This window comes from Melanaphis sacchari, unplaced genomic scaffold (assembly GCF_002803265.2).
Source record: "Melanaphis sacchari strain LSU unplaced genomic scaffold, SCAv2.0 Contig1144_pilon_pilon, whole genome shotgun sequence".
Taxonomy (NCBI): Eukaryota; Metazoa; Arthropoda; class Insecta; order Hemiptera; family Aphididae; genus Melanaphis; species Melanaphis sacchari.
This window is the reverse complement of record NW_020270441.1, coordinates 1-16428: the sequence shown is the minus strand read 5'-3', so window position 1 is coordinate 16428 and position 16428 is coordinate 1. Positions and strand designations below refer to the sequence as shown.

The 16428-nt window shown below is 29.1% G+C and overlaps 4 protein-coding genes and 1 pseudogene across 4 annotated transcripts; 2 read left to right on the top strand and 3 right to left on the bottom strand.

Moving 5' to 3' along the window:
- The first annotated feature begins 787 nt into the window (after positions 1 to 787).
- LOC112603925 lies at positions 788 to 1381 on the top strand. Its single transcript, XM_025352754.1, has one exon. It carries the CDS (start codon positions 788 to 790, stop codon positions 1379 to 1381), a length of 594 nt encoding a protein of 197 aa, XP_025208539.1.
- An 818-nt stretch (positions 1382 to 2199) lies between these two features.
- On the bottom strand, positions 2200 to 4026 carry LOC112603924 (zinc finger BED domain-containing protein 5-like). The gene is made up of 2 exons (XM_025352753.1): positions 2381 to 4026; positions 2200 to 2302 (listed from the first exon to the last, which is right to left on the bottom strand). The coding sequence occupies exons 1-2, from the start codon at positions 4024 to 4026 to the stop codon at positions 2200 to 2202; spliced, it is 1749 nt and encodes a 582-aa protein (XP_025208538.1).
- A 5762-nt stretch (positions 4027 to 9788) lies between these two features.
- Positions 9789 to 11602, top strand: LOC112603923 (putative nuclease HARBI1). Its single transcript, XM_025352751.1, has 5 exons — positions 9789 to 9943; positions 10384 to 10522; positions 10674 to 10993; positions 11067 to 11241; positions 11321 to 11602. Exons 1-5 carry the CDS (start codon positions 9789 to 9791, stop codon positions 11600 to 11602), a joined length of 1071 nt encoding a protein of 356 aa, XP_025208536.1.
- Positions 11603 to 11820: 218 nt separating this feature from the next.
- LOC112603922 lies at positions 11821 to 14126 on the bottom strand (the record flags this gene model as incomplete). The annotated part of the gene is made up of 8 exons (XM_025352750.1): positions 11821 to 11843; positions 12024 to 12371; positions 12442 to 12531; positions 12618 to 12834; positions 12977 to 13066; positions 13167 to 13256; positions 13455 to 13613; positions 14013 to 14126. Coding segments are annotated over 8 exons (1131 nt in total), but the record flags the coding sequence as incomplete, so codon positions are not given.
- A 1555-nt stretch (positions 14127 to 15681) lies between these two features.
- LOC112603921 lies at positions 15682 to 16314 on the bottom strand (annotated as a pseudogene).
- Between the last annotated feature and the right edge of the window lie 114 nt (positions 16315 to 16428).

Below are 16428 nucleotides of genomic sequence, written 5' to 3'. Positions count from 1 at the left end.
TCGATAAAATAGTTTCACACATAAATACTTACATTCAATGGAGAAAACTTGCAAACCCTAATAGTAGGGACCGTGATTTTAGATTAACAAATCAAAAAGAAATACAAGCTTTTTTCGGGGCCTTATTTTTGATTGCTGTAAAGAGGGCTAATAGAACAAATTTGAGTGAATTGTTTACCTCAAATGGAACCGGTCTTATGATTTTACGTGCCAATTTCAGTGAGAGGCGCTTCAGATTTCTTATGAGGTGCATACGTTTCGATGATATAAGTACAAGGACAGATCGGGTAAAAAATGATAAATTGGCCCCAATACGAGACCTATTGAATTGCTTTGTAATTAACTCCCAACAGTCATATACTCCCGGCGAATTCGCCATTATTGATGAAATGTTAGTCGCTTTCCGAGGCCGCTGTGGATTCATTCAATACATGAACAAAAAACCGGCTAAATATGGACTAAAGATGTATGCACTGTGCGATGCCCGAACGTTTTATACGTATAATTTAGAAATTTACTGTGGAAAGCAAGACACGGGCCCTTTTGCGACATCGAACAAGCCCTATGATATAGTTACCAGACTAACTGAACCTATTCAAAAATCAAAGCGAAACGTTACAACCGACAACTGGTTTAGCAGTTATCCATTAGCTGAAAACTTACTAAAAAACGGATTAACTTTTATGGGCACCCTAAAAAAAAAAACAAAAAAGAAATACCTCCCGAATTTATTGTTCAGCATAGAAATTTGGAACCTGGTACACATCAATTCGGTGCCCAACCAGACATGACGCTAGTATCTATGGTGACGAAAAAGAAAAAAGTTGTACTTGTGTTATCTTCAATGCACGATGATAATTTCACTGATGAAGGTACAGGTAAACCAAACCAAATAATGGATTACAACGCTACTAAAGGTGGAGTAGACACGGTAGATTTGATGTGTGCCAGATGTTCCACGTTGAGAAATACTCGTAGGTGGCCAATGGTAGTATTTTTCCGCCTTCTCGATTTAGCAGCAATCAATTCCTACAAGATTTTTAAAGCCAATAATCCAGACTCCACCATTGTCCGAAGAATATACACATTCAACCTAGCGCTCAACCTAATGAGAGAAAATCTGAATTATCGAGCCACATTTGCAAGCCTTCCTAAAGATATCAAGGTATTTTTGGAAAAATACAAACCACCTGCCGAACCTATTCCTCCAGCACAAAGTCGAGCTTGCGTTTTGTGTGGTAAAAGAAAAAACAACAGAACGTCGACAACCTGCTGCCAATGTGGTAATCACGTTTGTAAAAATCATTCAACCAAAACTGTTCGATGTAACTCGTGTGTGCAACCCGAAAGTGACGACCAAGAATATTTTGAGGACGTATAACTAATTTTTTTTTCTCATTCGTATTTTTTCGTAACAAAAATTTCTCATTTTATTTGTTCACAAGAAAGTGATATTTAAAAAATTTAGTTATAGTTTAAAGTCTATTTCTCAAAAACACTTATTTTGTAATTTTGTTTTGTATCTACTTATGTTATATGAAAGTCTAATAAGATTGTTATTGTATCATCTGTTTATTTATGTTAGTATAATAATTTGCCAATGTATTATAAAGTTTTAGTAAGTTATCGTTTAATTAACTCAAAAATGTATAAAAAGGATGTTTATATAATTTATTTTGTTAAAAGAGGACGTCATAGAAAATAAAAGACTGGTTTCAACTTTATTTGTTCATAAATATATGTTTTTTTGAATATAAATGTTCATATTATTTTAATATTCTTTGCATATTAGTCAATAAATATGTTTCTTCAACATTATTTTCACAACATTCAATTATTTTTTTATTCTAAATTAACGTACGGATTAATATTGTCTATTGAAAAAACTATAAGATTCATATAAACCAGCGGTTCTCAACCTTTTTATAGTCACGTACCATTTACACAATTTGAAAATTTTTACGTACCACCTGACCATTTTTTTTTTTTTGCTTATTAATAATGTATACGTTTATGTTATATGTATGTATAGAATTTTATTTCATTAGGAATTACAAAATGAGATAATATAAAATATATAAATATATAATAAAAAATAAAGTATTTAATTGAGTAATGCACAGAAAGAAAAAAACTTAAAAATAAAAAAAAAAATTAAATATGTAAAATTATTATAATTATTATGGTTTACTTTTTATTTCAATGAGACGATTGCTGTTGTTTTGAACGGACAATGACGTCAATATCGGGCTCCAAATTGCTAACTTGAAGTCTTAAATTATTTTCTACGTTTAATCTACTTCTATATTTATTTTTTGTGTAAAATAAGTGAGAAAATGTATTTTCACACAGATATGTTGATACAAAAGGGATTAGAAACTGTAAAGCTTGTGTGGACAATGCCGAGTATTCTTGTTTCACGTCCAGCCAAAAATTAGTGATATTTTTGGTTTTGAAAGCGGTTTTTAGGGTAGAGTCACTGGTTAAGTCAATAAATAATTCTTTTGCCAAAATACCTTCTGGAATGTTTTTAATATAATCATCTTCGAAAGGGTTTATGATCCATTTCATTTCTGAGTTATCCTCTGGAAAATATTGTAAAATATTGGATTTTAGTAATTGCAGGTGTTCCGAAATGTCTGTAATTATATTTGAATTTGGCTGAATTTCGTTATTTTTCCAAAATGTGTTTAGTGTCTCGAATGCTGAAAGATCATTCTTAGATACTTGAGAAATAAATAAATCCAATTTTCTCACAAATGCATTAACTTTATCACTAGCATAAAACATGTTTGTGTTTGAACCTTGCAGACTTAAATTTAAAATATTTAAACGATCAAATATGTCAGCCATGTAAGCTAGTCTTGACAGCCATTCGTCATCACAAAACAATTTGGACTTTTCTTCATCAATATCAGTCAGAAGTAATAAAATTTCTGACCTTAGCTCGAATAGCCTGGTGAGGACTTTTCCTCGTGAAAGCCACCTTACCTCTGTGTGGAGAAGAAGGGATTTATGAGTACTGCCCATTTCATTACATAATACTGTGAATAGTCTTGAATTGAGAGGTCTGGCTTTGATTAGATTTACGATTTTTACAGCACTATCAAGAACTAATTTTAAACTTTTAGGCATGTTTTTAGATGCTAATGCTTGCCGGTGAATCATGCAATGCATAGTTTTACATAATGGGGCAACTTTTTTTATTCTTGTTGCAACTCCGCTCAGCCTTCCAGTCATTGCCCTTGCTCCATCAGAACAAAAACCCACACATTTACTCCACGGCAGATTTATTTCAATCAAATATTCATTAATGGTGGTAAAAATAATTTCAGATGTTGTGTGGGTTTGTAAAGGCTTACAAAACAAAAACTCTTCAATAATTTCATCATTGCGATCAAAACGTATAAATACCATTAATTGAGCCATGTTAGTAATATCAGTACTCTCATCAATTTGTAGAGCAAAGAAATTACAATCTTTCAAATAAAGCAATAATTTATTTTTTATATTTGACGACATGTCATCAATTCTTCTTTTGACAGTATCGTTTGAAAGTGACACTTTTTCAATCTCTTTTGCAGCCTTGTCTCCAAGAACACATCGCACGATTTCTTTTGCTGCTGGCAACACTAGTGTTTCCCCAATTGTGTGTGGTTTTCCATTTTTAGCAATAATTAAACTCGCTAAATAAGATGCTTTAACGATATTTTCATTAAAGTTTGTAAAACTAGACATGCATTTCGATTCCTTTCGGAATGCAGTTAATTTTCTCTGAAAAAATTCAATGGGATTATTTTCTGTTTCTGGATGCTTCGATAATTGGTGGCGCTTAAGTAGCGATGGCTTCATGCTTTGATTTGAAAGTGTTTCTTGACAAATTACACATTGAGGTAACGGAGTAGAATTTTCAGAACCAAATTTTACAACGAATCCAAATTGTAAGTAACTATCGTCATATTTACGATTCGCCTGTGTTTTCTGTTTTTTAGTATTTGTGCTTTCGCTTTCTAAAAATCTTTTCATTTTACTAAATTTTATATCAAAAAAAAGTACGAAAAAAACTACATAAAAATATAAAATTTTAATATAAAATACACTTGATGCAAACAACGCGTATGCCACTCGTGAATAAACTGAAGGAACTCACGAAACTAAGGTAAAAACACATAATTGTGAAATAAGAATACGCTTTGTCGGGCTTATCCAATAAAGTTTATCGATTTATAATATAAAATTTATACTATATTAATGAGAATATCGTTATCTTAATTGCTACGATTACAAACGACCTCCACACCATCAAATAAACATTAAATAAACCAAATAATATTTAATGTTAATAATAATTCGTACCAATTTTTTTTATAAAGGAAGATTTTCTTCGCGTACCACCTATGAGCTCTCCGCGTACCACTAGTGGTACGCGTACCACAGGTTGAGAACCGCTGATATAAACAATAAACATAAATTCAAATGCAGCTCTAAATTATGCGGTGTTAATACCGTCGCGCGCCGCGTGTGTAACTGCAAAATGAGCGCCCGCTCGAAGGTTAATACGTACTCTAAACTCTAAAGCCATATTCTATGTACAGTACTTCGGCTAGACGAAGTTATTAGTATATACCGATTGACGATTGTGTCAGTACTGATATATTTTCATGGTGATCTATATTCTATACGACTTAGGGAAAAATACGGACTGATAAAATAGGGTACGAGTATAATGTTAGATAAGACTTGATCGTTAACGATCGAATAAAGTTACGAAAAAATAATATTGGCCTTAAAATAACCCTGAAATAACCTATATAGTTTGCGATCAATTATTGTGCGGTAAATTGCAATTGCGATCAATTGGTTTGCAATCAATTGTCGCGCGGTAAATTGTTTACGATAAATTGACGGTACACTTCTCGTATTTTGTAATAAATACCTTCGGTTCACTTTTAAATTAATTTTAGAAACAAAATAGTTATGTAAATCCAGGTAAACCAAAAGTTACCGGTAAATATTACAAAATATGCATTATTATGTACAATATTGCAACATAATATATATATATAATATTACCAAGATAATTATAAAATTTAAAAAAAATATAATGTAGGTATAAGTATGTAGGTACCAGGATTTTTAGAGAATAATATAATAGGTGTTTACTATTTATATTAGAATGGGAGGAAAAAGATTCTTTATGAGTCTGTTTTACAATAGTGTTTGAACTTGGTTCAGATCGTTCAGAGGTTGGATCAAGTTTAAACTGTAAATGTAAAACTCACTATAATATACACTTCATACACTTTTGATAGTTTTAAATATGGTTTTAAACTGTATTATAAGTCGGGCTCAGACAGCCATAACGGTAACATGTGCGTTCCGTTCGTAATGCGTTTTGTTATCAAACCAATTTTCATTAATTGAGTCATTAAAAACACGCTAATGGCGAATATCGTCTCACCAATCGTCATTATAAACAAGAACAAAATTCAAAAAAAGAAAACGGGAGATAATTCGTCAAAGAGAGCTCTATCGTCAACCTCAACCAACTCACCAGATCATGAGGATAAAAAAAGCAAATTTTTTGTCTCGCCAAACCGATTCCAAGCCTTGGAAACGGATGAACAGGATAACGTTTTCGTCACAAAAGAAGCTCTACTCGTTACACAATCTAACGAAACCTCACCAAAACAAAGTAATGTTAAACTTCCAAGTATCGTCCTAACAAACATAACTGATTTTAGTACAATACATAAAGATCTAACTCGCATTGTGGGCCCTTAGGGATTCACATGTAAAGCAATTAGATCTAATATTATCTTACGGTCAAACACACGGGCCAACTTCATGGCTATTAAGTCATATCTAATAGAAACCGATCATGAATATCATTCTTATTTGTTATCAACACTTATCGTATTCACGTCGTCGCCCGTCGGTAACATGAAAGAGGGTGAGTATCTAAATAATATTTAATTATTCAATTATTGATTATAAATTATGACAGTAAATATCAAATATTGTCATTTTGTCTAACTGTTAACATCAGTAATAACTTAGATTTTCACTGGAATTTTATTACGGTTTTATATTTTTTTAAATTTTTTTAACGTGAAAATGGATCAACCTAAAAAAACAACTCATCGCTTCCCATCAAAAAAAATTATCAGTTAAAAAATCGCTGAGTTCTCGAGTGATGAATATTCTAGGAATTCGTGCCAAAACTAAGTATAACTATTTATTATATTATTATCAAATATGGTTATTAATTTGACTAAATTCGTGTGAACAAAGTTCCAACCCAGATGTCGTAGAACCTGTTGTGGAATCTTTTTCCTTAGGTGCTGGCAATCAACCACCATGCTCATCGAGGGAAACAATTAGGTAAATTTTAATTATTTGTAGCCATCTAAGTTTTATTGTATGAAAACTAAAACTATAATTATTTTTTATTTATAATACATATGTTTTATTAAATTTTTTTAGCAAAATGGTGGATTTGAGGGATAATGAAACTAATGATTGGGGTACTGAAAAAGTTTTACATAACTTGACATTTGATGAATTTATATGTAGTAATCAAGAATCCAAGTATGATTTTTAATTTAAAATTTGATTGAATATATGAGTCTACTAATTCGCGAATTTGTTATTATTTTTGAAAAACCAGCGTATTTCATCCGTTTCGAATATTGGTTATAACAGTTTTAAAAATTAAATATTATTATTAAAATGTTATAACAGACCATGCGATGTAAATGAAAGTTCGGGAAGACGAATAGTGGATATACTTCCAACAGGTACAAAACTTAAGTTATCAGACAATTACGGCATTGATGCTTTTAAAGGTGAAACTATCTGGTCAAACAATAACATAAACTGTGAAGAACACGATATCAGTGTCCTATATAATGTACCAGCGTCATTAATTACGTCAATTATTGATGAAAGTTCAAATACATATACTTATATTGTGGAGACTGACAAAATAGTCTTTGTTTTAAAAAAAGTCAAAAAAACGTTCGCTTGCACAGGAATCCCAGTTATTCAGAACTGAACATATGCAGTTATTAATTTTAACAGAACCTACATTTTTTAATTATTTCACACGAAAAACCATAATTGCTCAAAATACTAATTTATTAGCTTACATAAACACAAAATTTGTTTATGTCAAAAATTTCTTCAAATCAACTATTACATCGTTGTATAACGATATACTACTTAAACAATGTGAGCTAGACAGAAAATTACTTGAGCAACGACTCACATTAGCATCTTCTAGTCTTTCAGAATTGGCATATTTAATAGGTGGTGGACCAGGGTTTACCGCAATAAAAGTCAGTGAAATTATCTACTTAATAAAATGTAAAAAATTCAACGTAGAAATTTCACAAAAAAGAAATTGTTTTAATGAACTGCCAGTATTATATAACAACAAAACATTATTTATGGCGCCCAAAACCCATATTTTATAGTAATTTGGAACACAGGTGGACTGCAATGTGCTTTTACCACCTGCGTTCGAATTGGGCGGTGAATGGTTTGCCGTTCTGCCAAATATTCAAGAAATTAAAAAACCACAAAGGCTTAAACTGGCCATGTCCTGGACATGGTCGTATAAAAGTCCGGAATTTCTTATGAATGCCGGTAAATATACGCAGGATACAATGAAAGCTTTCCAACAGCATATATTGTTTCCGCAAGAAGTGAAAGCTGCTACGAATAATATAATCAGACAATCTATGGGATATGATACCACTAACCAAGGTCTGCAATTCAAATATTTGATAGATGAAAACACGCTTGGAAAAATGGTAGAAGATAAGTTATTTAAAATATGGGGTTGGTTTACGACAATTGGAACTTTTGTATCTGGGCTAATGGGAATATTCTTTGTTGCAAAATTAGTATTAACTATTGTTGACACAGGTATTAATATAACTTTTTTATATCAAACCTTTGGGTGGAGTACAAAGCTTTTAGCAGGATTTTTTTCTAGCATTACCCATAACTTAATACTCCAGTCTCATAAACAAAAATACAATAAAAATTAAGAGTTTGATGGTGACTCTTTGGAAAGAAAAAATGTTCGGCGTTATAATAATAAAACCAATATTTATCCAAATCTTCCGTTTGAAATGGTTTAAAACCGTCAAAATTAAAAAATTAAAAAATATTTGTACCCATTTTTATTTAAAAATATTTGTATCATAAGTATTTATTAATATATTAAATTATTTAGTTTCTATAAAAATTAATTTTATATGGAACTATAAATATTGTTGCAGATGATTTTTTTTTTATTACAACGCAAAATAAATACATAAAATGTTAATTGTATAATGTTATGTATTATATTACATTTTATTATTGTACACATAACTATGCAAATTTTATATAGATAATTTCACGTACATATTATGACATTTTTAAAATTAAAGTATAGGTGTAATATAATATTATAGTAAGTCAGTTATTCATTATCTATATAACCGCTAGCATTAATTTAAGTTATCAATTATTATAAATTGTCATTAATCCAAATGTTGTGTTTTAATTAATTATTATGTGTAAATAAATGTGTTCTGTACATTTGTAAGTACCTATATAATTTAATTTTAATTTATATATATTATATGAACAATAAAAATGTTTAGTTTATACATATTGTTTTTTTTTACATATAGGTACTGCAATTGCAATAATATAAATAATTATATTATTACAGTAGGTATTTATTTAATAAATATTATGTACAACAATCAACTTCATATTTTATGTAGGTATTATGTTTAAAATTAAAATAAGTAAATACATCAATATTTACTAATCAGAACTATTTAAAATGTTATTAATAAATAAAAAATTAAATTATCGAACAAAAATTGCTTCATGTCATTTATAAGTTACAACGTAAAATACGTAACACTTTTACTAAAAAATCTATTTAATCGTAATGAAATTATTATTTTATATGTATTTTAAAAAGTAATTGGGTTAGAAATATAAATCGAGTTCTGGTGTATAATAATTTGTATGCTTAATTTATTGGTTAATATTTTTAAGCAAACAGGAGCTTTAATTAAAAAATAGGTTTGCGACTTGCTAGCCAGTAGCGAGTCAGTGCACCGTATAGAATTCACGGGCGACAATTTACGTAACGGCCTGTAATGACGTTTGACGCGAAACGTTCTAAACGACAGTCTGTGAAATAATAAAGTACCTCTCCCGCAATAACAACACGCGGACCCCGTCGCGTACACGATAGGCGTGGTTACGGCCTACCGCGACGGCGGCGATATGAAATTCAACGCCATCTCTTGAGCGTTGTATACGTTTCACTTTTACTGTGACGCCCTCTTAAGTATTAATATTTAATAGTCTTATGCCCGGTTGCACATACGACCAATAACTAGTTATCGGTCCAATAACCAGGTTATCGAATCGATAACAATTTGACAGGTTGCACAAAGGATCAATAAGTTTTATCAATCCAATAAATATTGTGTTATCGGTTCGATAAGTTGTAGACCTGATTTCGGTTCGATAAATATTCAAAAGAGTTCTATAACTTTATTGATCTGATAATATCGAATTATTTTGTGATAACTGATAAGGTAATATTATTATTTGTCATATTTTAATTAAATATTTTTGAAACGAGTTCAACCTTATTTTCTGCTTCATCAGTGTTAGGTAAGTTACAGTTTGTCAGTTTATAGTTTACTAATATCGAAGTCAATACGAATACCAGCGGGTAACTTCTCTACTTTGTCAAAGTAGTAATGTATTTATCATCATCATCATCATCATCATCGAATTCCGATGAAGAACATGAAGTGTTTGAAGTTTTGATAAACCTTCCTCGACCACGATTATACAGAGATCGTTTTAATCCTCTTGAACATTATGATGATTTAGATTTTAAAAATAGATTCAGGTAAGTCTATACTCTATATGAGAGTCAACAGGGGTAAATATAAATGGTTTTGACAAGGTTTCTGGTTTACCTTCATATAAACACCCTTATATAATGTGTTATAAAGATATCTTGCAATGTAATTCTATGTAAACATTTTCTAGCAATCATATTTGGGGGGTTGTTAGTATAAAAAAATCCAGTTCACAATTTTAAATTAACATTTGCCTCAATTTAAGAAATAAAAAATTGTTGTGACAATCATGAAATAATAATAAACTTACAATGTGTTATTTTAACCAGAATGTGTTTTCTTCAACAACTTGAGAAGGAAACTGATACAGAAATGTACCTAACATGTTTAAATTTACCTATGTTGTCCCTGTGTTATTACCATCCTAGTATAATTAATATTGGGTTAGATTTTAAATAAAAATAATTACAAATTGTGTACCCCGTAGGTTAACGAAGAATACCTTTATGATATTATTGAATGTAATTGGAAAAGACATAAAACATGATACTAATAGGAGTTATGCAATAAAACCAGAAGTACAATTATTAATAGCGTTAAGATTTTATGCGACTGGAGCATTTCAAGTAAGTTATCTAAATGTATTCATTTATGAGCCATACATTTATTAAATAATTATAAACAAAAAATGTAATGGTATAATATGGAATAATAATTATAAAATGTAATATATAATATTATATACCTAATTGACATAGTTGTGTCTCAATTATTTAGACTGTTATTGGTGATCATATTCAAGTGCACAAGTCATCTGTTTGCAGAATTATAAAACGTGTGTCAAAATGTATAGCTTGCCTTCGTCCTTTATTCATAAATATGCCAAAAACACAAAACGAACTACAAGAAGTTCAAATTGGATTTTATAGACGCTGCCAATTCCCTAAAGTAATTGGTGCAATTGATTGCACGCATATTAAAATCCAATCCCCGAACAGCAATATAGGAGAACAGTTTAGGAATAGAAAAGGTTACTTCTCCTTTAATGTTCAAGCTGTATGTAATAGCAAAATGGAAATTATGAACATTGTAGCTAGGTAATAGTGAAATTGATACTTTCAAAATTATTTTATGGGTGTATCAGTTGTGTTTAATGCATTATTTATACAGATGGCCAGGATCTGTACATGATAGTACTATTTTTGATAATAGTTTATTACGTGCACAGTTTGAAAATAATGAATTCAAAGGATGTTTTCTTCTCGGAGATGGTGGATATCCCTGCAGAAAATATTTAATGACTCCATTGTTAAATCCTACCACAGCTGCAGAAAAAAAGTATCAAGTAAATAAAATTAATATTAGCAATGTACTTAATAGTTTTTTAATAATGATGGTTAAGAAAAAAAAAATTGAATTTATAGAATGCTCAAATCGGAACCAGAAATGTGATCGAAAGAGTTTTTGGGGTGCTGAAACGGCGTTTTCCAGTTTTGTCTGTTGGATTACGTATTCAACCAAAATCAGCATTGAATACTATTGTGGCTACGGCTGTTTTACACAATATTTTGTTAAAACAAAATGATACAATGCCACAAAATGATCTGCAGATAGATGATGAATTATTTGAAGAACTAGACGCTTTGCCAGTACAGCAAGTTGGAAATGCTGTAAGAAATAATTTGATTGAAAACTATTTTTCTTAATAGATGTATGAACGTCTAACAATATAACTAAATATATATAAGCTATATTATTATATATGTTGTAACTGTTAATAACTGTGTTGTGCTATTTTGTGCAAGTCTATCTGATAAGAATAAAAACAATTTTTTTTAAATTTGTAACATTTCTTTTAGTTTTAATAGCAAGTATATAAAAATTAACAATAACATAAATTCTTTCCTTGAATAGTATATACAAATTAACAATAACATAAATTCTTTCCTTGAATAGTATATAAAAATTAACAATAACATAAATTTATTCCTTGAATAGTATATAAAAATTAACAATAAAACAAATTCTAGGTTTAAAAATTATATATACATTTGAAACAAACCGTTTCAAAATTTATTTTAGTTTTTAGTAGTTCCAATAAATAACAAAATCATATTTCCTTTAAACTATTTTTTAGACTAAGTTCTAAAATCTCTTCCTTCATTTTATTTTGTCTAGCTTGAGAAAGATAATGGTCACTATCTGCCTTTTGTTTTGCAATTAAAATATTTTTTTCTAATTCTGCAATGTCTAGTTGAACATTTGCTCTCTTAAGCTTTACGTCATTATATTGATCAACAAATGTTTTCTTTGTGTTACAAGTACTTAAATGGTGTGACGTTATATCATTCAGACTTTCAAAAGCTGTCTTCGAATTTGATTGTTTTGATGATTTATTAATTTTTAGAGGTGTAGATGTTGTAATAGGTTGTGTAATGGTTGTTTTTCTCTGCTGATTGATGGTTTTTAACTTGTCTAGTAAATGATTAAAATTTAAAAAAATATTACTTCTACTATAAAATGTAATTTAAAATTCAGTTCTTACCACTTATCACATCATTATATTCAATAGAAATTGGCTGTACAACACTCATATCTGCAGAAGAACCTATATCATCTGGGCCTAGATCACAATCTAATAATAAAATAATTTTAATATGTTATTCAGGAATATAACATTAACAATAAAAACTATTTTAATTTAATTTAATAATGACTTACATATTGAACCCTCATCATTAACAGTACTGACATTTTGATCAATATCGTATGTAAACAAATCTGGGCTATTTAATGAAACTTCAACAGGATAATCTCCATCACAGTCATAAGGAGACTCTAGTGATTGAAATCGTTCACCTAGCATACCAGCAATTTTACTACTTGTAGTAGTATAATGACAATTAGCTTTCCCACCTCCAGTTTTGTAGGTTTCTTTCTGAAGACAAATACAAAATTATGATAGTATAAATAAATGCATTAAACACCATAAAAGAAATATTACTATTTACTTTTTCTTTATTAATATCTAATTTAGCCTTTTTAAATAAATTTTCCTGGCACAATTTTAATTGATTGACTGATCTTTTTCCACTTGTTTGTAGCTCATTATATGACTCAGCAATATTTTCCCATGCTTGAGTTTGAAAATCCAAATTAACAGATTGATCCTATAAATAAAATAATAATTTCATAATTCCTATTATAAATTGTTTTTGAAAAATTAACATGTAAATATGTAATTAAATTATTTATAAATATATAACATACGATTGATAGTTGATTTGATGAAATAAGATCAACTATTAATTCTTTTTCTCTTTCCGTTTGTCCATTAGGTTGGAGTAAGTAAGTATTGACCTAAAATAATAATATCATTAATTCATTGTCATCTAACATACCAAAAACATTTGAACAAAATTATTTTATTAGGTCCATAATTTAACATTTAATACTTAACTATAATTTAGATCTATATACAAATTGGATAACCAAGCATTAACTAAAATAAGTACATACTTTATTACATAAATATAATTTTAATAAAATATTATTTACTTTTTCGCTGCTTTGGGCTTTCTTGGTATTGCGCTTCATGATATCAAACATTGCTTTTAACTGGACAATAGTTCTTATGCCAGTTGTTTGCAATGCATTATAATCCATTGTTATGTCTTCCCATGTCTTGCCTTTTATTTTGTTTGTAATACTATCAGTCTTTTTACATAGTATATGAAACAAAAATGATATGATTAATTTTGTAATAGAAACAATTTTTAATTTTTCAAAAATATGAAAATTGAAGATTTTTGGTTTTCGAAAATGGTAGAACCAAAAACTATGTTTCATGGGCACTCAGTAATAGTACTTGAGTGTTAAACCGTAATAAATATTAATTTAAGATCAATAGAATAATAATAATTAAATATCAATAAAATATGCCAAATGTTTGAGATTCGATTTTTTATTATCAGTTACATTGCCCAATCTATGTATGGCTGCCAAACTACAGACTTCAATGATTTAAAAGTCGGCTATATACTTTAATATATAAATATATATTTGTGCTTTGATTCTTAAATAATTAAAAAAAAATATATAAATTAAAATACACACCTTAATGTTTTCTATGATCGCAAGTTTGGGTTTTATGAGATCAATAAGAATCTCTTTCTCGGCGTCGGAAACATTCTTGCTTCTTTTTTTGATGCAAGACATTTTAAAGTCGATTACAAATTTACAAATTAGTAGGTAATTAATAATTAATAATTATTACAATAAACTTTATTGAGTTTATTGAATAAAGTATAAAAACGATAACAATTAACACTGATAACATTAAAAATATATGATAGAATGATAATTTCTTGTAACCATGGTATCTAAACTATGGTTAGAGCACTAACCATTAAAATGTTAAAAAAATGTCTGTGCAACCGAACAACACTTTAAGGAACCAATAAAGTTATTTATCCGACTGTTTATTGGACCGTTATCACAGCTTATTGAACTGTTTTTATTGATCTTTTGTGCAACCGGGCATTATAATATAAAACCAAAACGAGCTTCCCGAAAAATCCGCCAGAACGCGGGCACTTTAGTGTCCCGACCAATCGAAAAATTCCGTTTTTTTTCTTCCAGTCGTCGTGTCCCATATCTCCCCGTCGTTATCGTTTCTCCAACAGCCGTCGTTATCGGTTCGGTTATCGCTCATTTGCTCATTACTCATTATTATTGTTTTTGTATACCGTTTTTTCCGCTTTTCGCCCGGTTTTCCGGCCTTTCGAGACCTCTTTCCGTCGCGTTCTCGACGCTATGGCCCGGAGCGGGTCTTTTTCGTCCGGTCCGCGCGTCTCCGGATTGCGTAATTTGCAAATGTGGGTACACTCAGAACCTAGTTGCTCTGATTGGTCCGATTTGAATTCCCGCTGTTTTTTCACTTTATTTCAAATATCATAATATTATTGTTTCATATCATATCATCGTGATTATTTTTCTTATCACTTTATTTCAAATATATTATTTTTTTTAAATTACCTATTAATTGTGATGATGAATTTAAAATATTTATATATTACCTTTAAATTATAAATTATACTCATATAACTTATATTATATATTATTATATGAAATAATAGTAATTACATTAAATATTTAGTCAGTCTAAAAAAACTACTATAAAACTCAAAATATATTGTATATTTACATCTTTTTGGCATACATCATTTTCTTTGTTTACTAATAAATATGGTAAGTATATTATATATTTTATTTATTTCTATAGGCCACAACTACTGCAGTGTATACATATTTTATTGTATTGATAATATTTTTATTAATTATTAATTAGGAGGTGTTAATTAATTTATACTTTAAGTCTTAAGCATGCTATACAGTAAACAAGCTAAACTCTTGTAATTTAAATATATTAAATAATTTTATTGTTATTAATTAATTATTATTTATTTATTATTTTTGCTTAACATAAGTTTAAAATATTTATATACTACTCAAAATATTTAGGTACTTAGTATAGTTTCTATAGTTACCTATAAAATACTGACCTAAGTATAATAAATAATTATTACTACATAAACTATATATTATTTTCTTATAAAATACTTACCTATTATGTTTCAAAAATGGATACCTATAATAAATTATATAATTATATAATATTTTGTTTCTTCTAGAAGGTTACAACAAAATCAACACTGCAGCATTTCTTAAAATATATTATTGCAAACAATAGCATAATAGAAAAAACACTTCCTTATAATTATTTTTAGTGAGATTTAGCATTATTTATATTTAAATTTAAACATTGCGTTAAATTATGAAGACGCTAGGCTTTTTGTGATTATATGTTTACCAGCTGTGGAATGAGTTGTTGTAGGAGGTCTTCCTGCAACATCGCGATGCACCTTGTAGTTTCCACGTCTCACCAGCTCAGAGTAGGTTGAACACGATATCGTCTTCCGTTACAACTAAGAAAAATATAAAAATGAAGCAGCATAATACAATTGCATATTGCAATATATTTATGAAACAGTAATACTAAACAAACATTTACCTAGAAGCACTATTAATAACAAATTCTACAGCTGAGTTGGAGTAACTTTACTTTGTATATTTTTGTTAAAATAGTTAAATATTTTATTGATGTTTCTGAACATTTTTGTAAAACAAGTCAAGATTCTTATTGCTTTTGAAAATTCTGTCCACTTTTTTGAAAATTGTTCATTTAATAACTGCTGGTTTGATACATAGTTAGATGAATTAGTATCATGTGAGTGTAATTTTTGATAATTTGATGCACTACAGTTTTGTTGATTACTTTCTGACACAGCTGTTATAGTTTGTTCAACTAATATATTTTTCTCCATCAGAGATGAGGAGTTGATAGCTCATAAACATCCTGTAATAATTACAAAGATCACATCTTAATTTATTTAATCATTGAATAAATTTTGTTTTATAGTATGAATTACTTCAAAAATGGAGCAATACGTAACTGAACCAGTACAACAGA

Coding starts and splice junctions, on each gene's coding strand:
- LOC112603925 (XM_025352754.1), top strand. CDS start 788: ATGACGCTAGTATCTATGGTGACGAAAAAGAAAAAAGTTGTACTTGTG.
- LOC112603924 (XM_025352753.1), bottom strand. CDS start 4,026: ATGAAAAGATTTTTAGAAAGCGAAAGCACAAATACTAAAAAACAGAAA. Junction 2,303..2,380: donor TTGTCCACACAAGCTTTACA/GTTTCTAATCCC, acceptor AAATAAATATAG/AAGTAGATTAAACGTAGAAA.
- LOC112603923 (XM_025352751.1), top strand. CDS start 9,789: ATGTATTTATCATCATCATCATCATCATCATCGAATTCCGATGAAGAA. Junction 10,523..10,673: donor ATGCGACTGGAGCATTTCAA/GTAAGTTATCTA, acceptor TCAATTATTTAG/ACTGTTATTGGTGATCATAT. Junction 11,242..11,320: donor CTGCAGAAAAAAAGTATCAA/GTAAATAAAATT, acceptor TTGAATTTATAG/AATGCTCAAATCGGAACCAG.